Genomic DNA, 10,805 nt, shown 5'->3' on the forward strand with positions numbered 1-10,805 from the left:
AAAGAGATAGAGAGACAGACAGACAGACAGAGGGGCAAATACAGACACACAGACAAGAGACAAATTTCAGCAAAACGAGATCTCACGTTTCCTTGTCGATATGAAAGTTTCCCCACACAGGCGCTCCACAATGATAATGGACACCTGAAGCAGATGCCCCACCCCCCATGCCCCCAACCCCACACCTCCCCCATCCCAACCCTGCTTGCCTTCCTGATCAAGAGTGTGGACGTTGCACTGCTTTTTGTTGTCTTTTTCTTTCCCTTACTGGATCAGGTTTTGATGATTGGAGCGAGAGAGGGGAGGGGAAGGAGGAGGAGGGGGGCGAGGTGGTGGACATGCATCGTTGAAACTTGTGATCGACAGATCAAATATAAATGCTGCTCCTGTTTGGGAAGGTCTCCAGTTACACAGAACACGTTTTGATTAATGATATTTAAAAAAAAAAAAAGAAAAAAAAGCGCTGGTTCTGTGTCTTTCTGTCTCTGCTTGTGTGTGTGTGTGTGTGTGTGTGTGTGTGTGTGTAGGGGGAGAAGAGGGAAGTAAGAAGGGTATGGTGGGCAGGATAGCGATAGTGATCTTCTCTTGTCATAGGTGGCGCAGCGCCGTTTTGCTGTCGGGTGAAACTATCCCCCTCACACGTCCACAACAAAGCCTGTGGCTGGTTGACAGGAACAGCGGAAGGACGCTGACAGACTAGATGGCGTGGGTTGTTGTGGGATGAGCACGTGATATAGGACGACCCACGTGTCTCTGTCATAGCGCTGTCATGTCATCATATCACGCAGCGAAACAGGCAGATATTCCAGACGGCAAAAAAAAGGGAATAATAATTATACTAAAAATGATAAAGGGTCCCGGGGGAGGACGGCATTGGAGCGCTACATGGCGAGGGAAAACAACTCGACATAACACGACCAGTGCATTTGATCTTTTCGCCGCGAGTGAAGCTGTGGCCTCCAGCGTCAAATGACAGTTTGTCTGAAATCGATATTGGCAAATAGAATAACGTTTGCTGGCCTTTTTTTGGGGGGGGTGTGTGTGTAGGGAGGTGAGGGGGTGGAGGGTGGGGGAGGGGCTAGGGTGGTTAGAGTGGGTGAACGACAATATCTGTTCACCTTTAATTTGTCAGCATTTCTTCTTCTTTTAAAAAAAATATAAATGATGATGTATTGCGGAATATTTGCTATTCCTGTTCATCACTCAGGTAAACAACGACTGAAGTCATACCCGAGCTGAAAAACATGTCAAAAAACAAACTCATTCAAAGAGCAACCAAGTGACGAAGGAAAACCTTTATCATGTGAAACAACTTAAAAGGCTCTTTCAAAATCAAGGTTACAGTTAGTTGTGAAGTACATGTTCAGATTACGAAGGGGCGACAAAAATTGCACTCATCTCTTATGTATGGTTATTTATTCCTATCCCTTTCTTCGTCGGCGAGATCAGTTGTGTTGAAACTATCGGTTTCCCACAAAACCACTCTCTTGTTTCTGGCCTTTTCGTGTGTGTGTGGTTTTTTGTTGTTGTTGTTGTTGTTTCTGTTGTCTCCTCCTTTTTTTATTTCTGCCTTGCTGTTCCGTTCAGGAAAGACTTTTGCTGGACTTGATAATTGTGGACTCTTAACTGTATTGTACTCTTTTTGCGCTTGGAGCATGTAAGGTGGATGTTGACAATTAAAAAAAGTTTAGTCTTGAGTCGGAGTCTCTCTCTCTCTCTCTCTCTCTCTCTCTCTCTCTCTCTCTTTCTCTTTCTCTCTCACACACACGCACACACACATACACACGTGCGCGCGCGCGCGATTTTCAAAATCGATCCATCTTGCCAGTGTTTCAGACAGTGATTTGGAACAACGCCAATATTGTTGTTGTTAATTTGAATATCCATTGCTCCATTAAATTGTGGGTTCGTGTGTCACGTTGATTGATCTGCATCTATACCAGTTTCAGTTTCAGTTTCAAGTGGATTTCAAAACTTGAGGACTGATTCATATACACTACACGACATCTGCTTTTAAAATAAAGAAAGAAAGCAGATGGCTGGCCTACACATAAATCCAGCGAACTAGTGAGGCCTAGGTTTTGTATCAAAAACAAATGACAAAAGAGAAAGAGAGAGAGAGAGAGAGAGAGAGAGAGAAATGATTACGAAGAATAAACAGATACGTCTACGCATTCAAATATGTGTAATTCAACAAAACAAACAAATACGTATATGCTTTCAAAGGTCATAACAATGAAATGAAAGATACACAGAAGGCAAATAACTAAGATGAAAATAAGAGTTAGAACGGACCAAAGTCAACCACGGGACACTGACCCCCACTCGGACATTGAGCCACGTGTCACCGTGAGCTACAAACTGTCACGAGCTGTCCTTCACGAGCGCTAAAAGCTGTCATAAGTTGTCATCATGCTACATACAAGCTGTCACGAGCTGTCATCACGCTTTCAAGCTGTCACGGGCTGTCATCATGCTACAGGCTGTCACGAGCTGTCATCATGCTACATTCAAGCTGTCACGAGCTGTCATCATTTTCCTGCATACAGTGAAGAACACGTCTGCACTGTTCTGTTCCTCCATCCCTTCCCAAATTCTCCTCCCCCCACCCCCCTTTCGCTCTCTCTCTCTCGCTCTATATATATGTATATATATATATATATATATTTTATATATATATATATGTGTGTGTGTGTGTGTGTGTGTGTGTGTGTGTGTGTGTGTGTGTGTGTGTGTACCCGAGCTATCATTTATTTATTTATCTATTTATCTATCTATTCATCCACTTATTTACTTGTTCTTCTGTTCATATATCTTTGTTTCACGACACTGCTTCTTTTAAGCTGAATATATATATATATATATATATATATATATATATATATATATATATATATACACATACATACATATGTGTATATATATATATATATATATATATATATATATATATATATATCTTTCCTTGTATTTGTCTGCCTGTCTGTCTTTCTGTCTCTCTCTTGTTATATCATCATGTATTTGCACCTCGTTTCGTTTCGTTTCGTCTGCTCTCTCTCTCTCTCTCTCTCTCTCTCTCTCTCTCTCTCTCTCTCTCTCTCCCTCCCTCCCTCCCTCCCTCCCTCCCTCCCTCCCTCCCTCCTTCCCTCTCTCTCTCTCTCTGACAGTTCAAATGAATTCTTCGCACATTTGCGCAGCAGTCCCCCACAGAGCTGATATCCGTGTAAAAGAACGCCGGATCTGACAACACGGATCTGTTATTTTGGGAGGAAATGGATGCTCTGTCAGCCTCAGTCGCCATTGGAGGCACAGGAGTTATTTCTTTATCATTATTATTATTATCATTATTATCATTATGCTCTGTCAGCCTCAGTCGCCACCGGAGGTACAAGAGCTATTATTATTATTATTACTATTACTACTACTACTACTGCTGTTGCTGCTGCTGCTATTTTATTATTATCATTATTGATATAATTATTAAGTTTTGGGGGGGGATTGGGGGGGGGGGGGAGGAGTGTGGGTGTGTAAAGGCTGGGGATCGGGGGAGAGTATACAAAGATTCACTCTACCCAGAATCACCAGTGGGTGTGGAGGGGATATAACCGAAATGATTCACTTTTTGCACGCGCTAAATGTGTACTGCTCTTGGTGGCGTCAGTTGTTCCTCTCATTCGAAAGACGAACCTCCGGACCCTCACTCACTGCGTAGTTTCACGTTTCCATTGTCCCGTATGGAACTCGTGTTACATAATTTGAAAATGAAAGTTGAAGCAGCACATTTCAAAAAGATTTTTTTTTTGTTTTTTTGTAGGTAAATGAAAAGTTATGGGTTAAAAGTGTCATGGCCATTCATGTGAATTTATAACCACTGTGTCTGGTACTCAGCATAGGAGGGGGTGGCTCAATCCTTTCCTTTCCTCCCGTTTTAACCTAACCTAACGGAACCGAAGTCAGGAACACACTCAGGTAGAGTAAGGAAAATCGGAGTGAAGTGCCTTTTCCAAAGACGCAACAGCATGGCAAAACGGGTCTTCGAACCCCGATCACTGGTGAACACTGGATCAGAAGTTGTTTACTCACGCACATATTTGTCCCTGGACAACATCAGAAAGCGTATGGGTAATGGAGTCTCCCGTCGGACCGACGGACGAGTAGGCAGGCAGGCTTATCTGTCGGTGTGTGTCCTCATATGGGAGAAGAGGTCGATTCTGGATGCGCAGCACTTCCCACAGGTGTTGCAAGGGAAAACGTCTCCAGAAGTTGAGCCCTGCTTCCTTCGCTCACGCTTCTCTTTAATGACCAGCGTTCTCTTGTTTTCAAACGTCTTTATGCCACTAGAGCACAGCATCAAGCGTATGGGTGAACCCTGGTCAAGTGACAGGGTGCGTGATATTAGTTGATTCAATGGACATCAACTGTGTGATCAGAGCATTTGACTATTAGGCCTGAGAGTCCTGGGTTCGAACCTTCTGGCTTCAGAGTGGAGTTCGGTCTTTGTGTGTGCATATGCACATGAAGATGAATTACACACGTTACAGATCCGGTATAATCTAGGTCACCATTATGTGGTGCGATGGAAGCGCGAATACACGCGGTATGCATACTTCCCAAAATGGAGTATTGCTGCCAAAAAACACAACACATAAAAGCCTACTCGTAGACATGAGTGAACGCGGAAGTTAAAGCCACGAATGCTGGAGAAGAAGAAGAAGAAGAAGGAGGAGGAGGAGAAGAAGAAGATGATGATAATGATAATGATGGTGAATGTGATGTTTTTTTCCCAGTGTGTGTGATCCAGATCCACATCAGTCACAGACATCATGACAGGAGGTGGCCAAATGACATGAGTTACCGCACGTTTTGGGATAAGGGAAAGGCGTTTATCACACACTGGCAACATGTGGGCGTCTCGTTCTATGTTACTTCTCACCCATGGCGGGGACGGGGTGGGGGGTGAGATCGCAGGAGGATGAGGAGCATTTAGAGAGGGCGTTTAAAAAAAAAAAATTATTAGAGGAGGGGGTGGCGGACTGTGCCGGGTGTGTGTTTATCTGTTTATCTTATCGATCTATCTTTTCTGTCTGTCTGTGTATCTGTAATAGATGTCTGTCTGTCTGTGTATCTATGCCTATCATGGGTTGTTCAGCCTTGACATTACTTATGTGATTTACATTGTATATCCATACCCACTGATGGAGAATAATTCATTCATTCATTCATTCATCTAGTTATTTTTTTGTTTATTTATTTATTTATTTATTTGCCTTTTTATTATATTTCTTTGTTACACGACACTGCTTCTTTCCAGCTGGCATTCATTCAAGAACTTACAGAAAGTCCGATCGCTTTCTGTAGAATGAAACCACGGCCACTGTCTGGTGGTTTCTTGCATTCTGATCTCTTTGAAAGAACTACCAGCCTACAGAGCACTCATTGGCGAAATCAGTTCTTCGTACTCTCCTTGCCAATCCCACCCACCTCCGTCTTTTGGGCAATTCTCTCATTTAACCGTATCAGATAAGATTATATCAAGACATGATTTTGATGCCTCATTTGTGGTCTTTTTTAAAACGAAGACGTTACGTCCTGTTATATTATGTTAAGATCTGTGTGTTAAACATGATTGAAGTCCACCTCCCCCTCCCCAAAAAACAACAAAAAACAAAAAAACCAAAACAAAAAAAAAACAACAACAAAAAAACAACAACCAAACAACAACAATAAAAACAAACAAACAAACAAACCAACAAAAAAAACCACCAAAGAACACCCCCCCCCCCAAAAAAAAACCAAAACAAAACCAAAACAAAACAAAAAACAACAACAAAAAAAACAACAACAACCAAACAACAACAACAAAAAAACCCAAACAAACAAACAAACAAAAAAACCCACCAAAGAACACCCCCCCCCCAAAAAAAAAAAAAAAAAAAAAAACAAAAAAACACGACTCACTTCATTTGAAGAAACACAATTGCGGCCTTTCATTTTCTTTTGTTTCTCCTTTTGCTCATTTGCTTCCTTCCTCCCTCCTTTTTTAAATTTAAAAAAATTTTTTTTTTTTTTTTTGTTGCACAACAATCCCCGTACCATTATAAAGACCATGCAATATTAAATCAATCATTTTAATCAATAAACCTAATCAATGCACACAACTGACACTTTTTTTTCATCCTTTTTTTTTTTTTTCATGTGTGCACAGCGCATGGGCGAGCGGAAGCGGAAGAACAGCAGCGCCGCCGCGCGAAACGGCAGAGCAACATGGCGGAAGCGGACGGCTACCCACTGGATGACGTGGATCTGATGCAGCGCATTTTCCGCACGCCGCTTAAGCGTCAGTGGTGCCGCGCCGGCATGTCCTACAACCCTGTGCTGGGCTCGTGCACCCTGTCTCTGGCGGTGAGAATTTATATACAGCAGGATCATGATCATAATCATTATTTTGAAGGATTATATGTATATATGTATATATGCATGCGTATACATTTCTACATTTATTGGTTTTTACAATATTATCGAAGATGGATGTTGCTCATAGGGGGAGAAGGAGGAAAGGAGGAGAATGTGAAGGAAAGAGAGGAGAAGTGGACGAAGAAGAGAGAGTGAAATAAAAGGGAGATGAGGGTACTGGAGAGGGGTAAAGGTGGGGGAGGGGGGGGGGTAGTACATAACAAGGTACGAACATAAATCGAAAATCATACACAAACACACATACAGTAGAAATTAGGATACATACAAGTGCATATCAATATAAAAACTTGTGCATACTCACACATGCACGCACTGCACACACACACACACACACACACACACACACATGCATGCACGCACACACACACTCTCTCTCTCTCTCTGTCTATGATAATGATAATAATCACAAGAAGAAGAAGGATAATAATCATAATGATAACAACAAATGTGATAGATATGTGTATGTAGCACTGTATCTTGTGCGGAGGCAACTCAAAGCGCTCTCACACCAGACATTTACACACAATACATAACTCTGAAGGAGTGAAAGTGAAAGGAATGAAGTACGATACTTATAATTACATGTAGACAGAATGATAATCACAATGATATATATATATATATATATATATATAGCGCTGTGTCTTGAGCAGAGCCGAGATAAACCAAACCGCTTTCACACCAGGCATTCACACGCATGCAAAACTCAAAGGGGGTCAAAGACAAGGCTTATAAATGCATGTGGACAGAGGGCAGGGTAACCCCCCCGCGACCCTCCCCCCCCCCCCCACCCCCCCCCCCCCCCCCCCCCCCCCCCCCTCCCTCCTAAAAACAACAACAAAAAAAAACCCAAAAAAAACCCCTACAGCACAGAGTGAGGGGAAGAAGGGGGAGCCATTTGGGAAAGCTGTAGTTTGCAGGGGCAGACTTGAAAAGTGGTGAGTGCAAAGATTTGACATTTGAAAAAAGCGAAACGAGGAATTCGTTTCAAGTGGGTTTTTTTTAATCTCCGGTTATTTCAAACTGAAAAAGAAAAAGAAAAAGCGTTTTCCTTGCTGCGAACTGCCAGCGTGACAAAGAAGATATGAGGGGAAGGGTGATGATTCATACAGTGTAGTTTCAATGCGAAATGAACTGTTGAATTGAAGTTTGTACCTTTCACTGGCATCCCATCTCACGGAGCGGTTTGTGCAAACTGAACGGGATGAAAAGGTCAGCGAGATGTGAAACACCGAAAGAAAAAAAGAAAAAGAATGAGAGAAAGAAAGAAAGAAAGAATGACAGAAAAAAAGAAAGAAAGAACGAAAAAGGGGTAGACCTATGTGGGTGCTGCACTCATTTCAAATATAGTAGAAAAAAAATTATTCCCATGTTAAAAAAAGAAAGAAAAAAAGAATACGAAGCACCGAGTAGCCTACACATCGAAGGGGACATTTCCTGAGGCGATCCTCTGATGGAAACTTGAAAAAAGTAGTTTTAACTTTTAAGATCAGTCCTGTTACACAGACTTTGTTTCAAAGGGAAATACGGCTCTTGCGTATTCGAAGCAAATAATGCAATTTACACAATACACACAAAGAAGAAAGACTACACAACAAAGTGCGAAAGTGTGTGGGAGGTGGCATGTTTGTTTTCCCCCATGTTTTAGAATAAAGAATTTCGAATTTTGTTGACAGCTAAAAGAAGAAACGTTTGCCACCAATGAGTTATATTTCACACACAATATTCGGACAGGAAGGTGGTTGTAGTGTTCAGTTGAGATGAGGAAAGTCTTCAAAAGTGCACAGGAGCGCACACCCACCCAAACACCCACATACACACTTACACATGTGCTCATGAGAGAGAGAGAGAGAGAGAGAGAGAGAGAGAGAGAGAGAGAGAGAGAGAGAGAGAGAGAGAGAGACGGACGGACAGACAGACAGAGAGACAGAGATGGAGAAGGAGAGAGAGAGAAAGAGAGAGGCACAGACAGACAGATAGTCAGAGACGGAGGCAGACAGAGACAGAGACAGGGGGACAAAGAGAGAAAAATAGAGGTAGAGACAGAAAAAGTCAGACATAGAGAGACAGAAGCAGAGACAGAGAGGAAGGCATGAAGAAAGAGGGAGAGAGAGAGGGGGGGGGGGGGGGGAGTTTCGAATATCACTTTAACTCTCTCCATACGAACGGCGAAAGAGACGACGTTAACAGCGTTTCACCCCAATTACCACCATCAAAAGATTGCAGTCGGAAGGCTCTTATACTGAAGAGGTGAATGTTGACAAAGAATACCACAATTCTGACGACGGAAGCTAAAGGTTGGGTCATTGAGACACCCACTGGACATCCGAGGGGTCTGTGTAGAGCAGAAGAGAGGACTGGCCGTACTGAGTGAGTTAAGCTTATAAGCGAGGTTTGATTAATGCCCAGAGATTTTCCTTTAAATCAGACACGCAGCATTTCAGCCCGACACTCGAGACACGGCAATTATCTCTGCAGGAACAAAATCCCAGTGTTTGGGATTTGCCCGCAGTGGAGAAACTGATGTTGGATGGGGTGAATTAATTATCACAAAAAAGTAGAAGAAGAAGAAGAGAAAATCGTCGAGTTGTGTAATCCAGTGTGGAGGCCATATCAAGTTTCAGAGTGGTGTTGTAGTTTCTAGCAACGATAGAATGATTGGGAGTTATTGGGTGATGCCATGCCCGCTAGGTTTTTTTTTTTTTTTTTTTTCCCCGTGTCTCTCGTTGCAGAAATGACATAATGAATAACGGCTTTCTAAACAGAAGCGAATGTGGGAAAACTGACAACTGGTAATGAAATCATGAGAAAGGTTGACTAATCCAACAATCTGAATTGGACCCCCCCTCCCCCACTTCCCAACACTCTTCCTCATCCACCACTACTACTTTCATATTTCTCCCCCCCCCCTCCTTTCCTCCTCTCCTCTTTCCTTCTCTTTTGCTCTCCCTCTTCCGTCCCCCTCTCTCCCTCCTTTTCTCTGATTCTCACTCTCTCCTGTGTAGTCTATTTTGCCATGTCTGTATGCAACACAATGATCAGGCGTTCGAAATATGTTCAGTTAAAATCTAATTGATAATAACAACATCAACAGCAATGATGATAATGATGATAGTAATCATCATCATCATCATCATTATGATGATGATTATAATCATAACACACACTCACACACACACACACACACATACACACACGCACACGCACGCACGCACACACACACACACACACACACACACAAGCTAAATCTTTGAGTCGAACACAACATCAATAACAAAAAAAGACACAACACACAGCTTCAGCTGACGTATTACCATACACTGTTTTGCCCATTTCCTGATAAGATAGTCACATATACAGGAAAATGTCGTTCCGGAAGAAAAAAAAAAACAGGGGGGACACTTCACCTCAGAATTGTACCGAATTATTGAAGAGCTGTCTCGCTTTAAGCTTCCCCGGGGAAATCTGAATACCTCTTACTGTCTCATACTGTAGCACGATAAATCAGTAATTCAGTTCAACAAGTGCCGGATTTGTCACGGGGGAATAAAAAAATAGAGAGAGAAAAAAAGAAAGAAAGAAAGAAAACTCGGTCGACAAACTCCTGTGACTTTTACCCCACTCGAGGAAGAAAAATGACTAATTGATGAGAGATTTTCAGTAAACATTGAAGCCATCCTTTGCTACACATTAGGAACGGCAGCTGAAGTGGTTATGCACCCGACTAGAAAGGGAGTGTGGGGTGCACTACCACTAGCGACGGGCGCTATAGCTGAGTGCTTAAAGCGTTGGACTTGCTATCTGAGGGTCCCGGGTTCGAATCTCCGTAACGGCGCCTGGAGGGTAAAGGATGGAGATTTTTTCGATCTCCCATGTCAACATATATGCAGAGCTGCTAGTGCCTGAACCACCTTCGTGTGTACACGCAAGCAGAAGATCAAATACGCACGTAAAAGATCCTGTGATCCATGTCAGCGTTTGGTGGGTTATGGAAACAAGAACATACCCAGCATGCACAACCCCGAAAACGGAGTATGGCTACCTACATGGCGGGGTAAAAACGGTCGTACACGTAAAAGTCCACTCGTGTACATACGAGTGAACGTGGGAGTTGCAGCCCACGAACGAAGAAGAAGAGGAAAGGTGGTACCCACGCATTCGAGTTCCATATTGTTACTCCCACTCCCAACCCCCTTTCTCCACTGGATCCTGAGTGGGGTTCTGGGTGCTAGTCTTTCGGATGAGACGATATACTGAGGTCCAGAATACAACAGCATGCGCTTAGCGCACGCAAAAGAACCAACGGCAACAAAATGGTTGTCCCTGGATAA

General features: G+C 42.9%; 1 protein-coding gene across 1 annotated transcript in view; it reads left to right on the top strand.

Annotated features, from left to right (window-relative positions):
• LOC143294273 (O2 contryphan Vc1-like) overlaps window positions 1-10,805 on the top strand; it is an 86,703-nt gene that overhangs the window by 62,287 nt on the left and 13,611 nt on the right. Inside the window, exon 2 of the mRNA XM_076605708.1 lies at window positions 6,206-6,402. Within this exon, the coding sequence (XP_076461823.1) occupies window positions 6,206-6,402 (197 nt within the window). The remainder of the gene's footprint in view (window positions 1-6,205; window positions 6,403-10,805) is intronic.

The sequence above is a fragment of the Babylonia areolata genome, chromosome 19 (assembly GCF_041734735.1).
Source record: "Babylonia areolata isolate BAREFJ2019XMU chromosome 19, ASM4173473v1, whole genome shotgun sequence".
In the NCBI taxonomy this organism is placed as follows: Eukaryota; Metazoa; Mollusca; class Gastropoda; order Neogastropoda; family Buccinidae; genus Babylonia; species Babylonia areolata.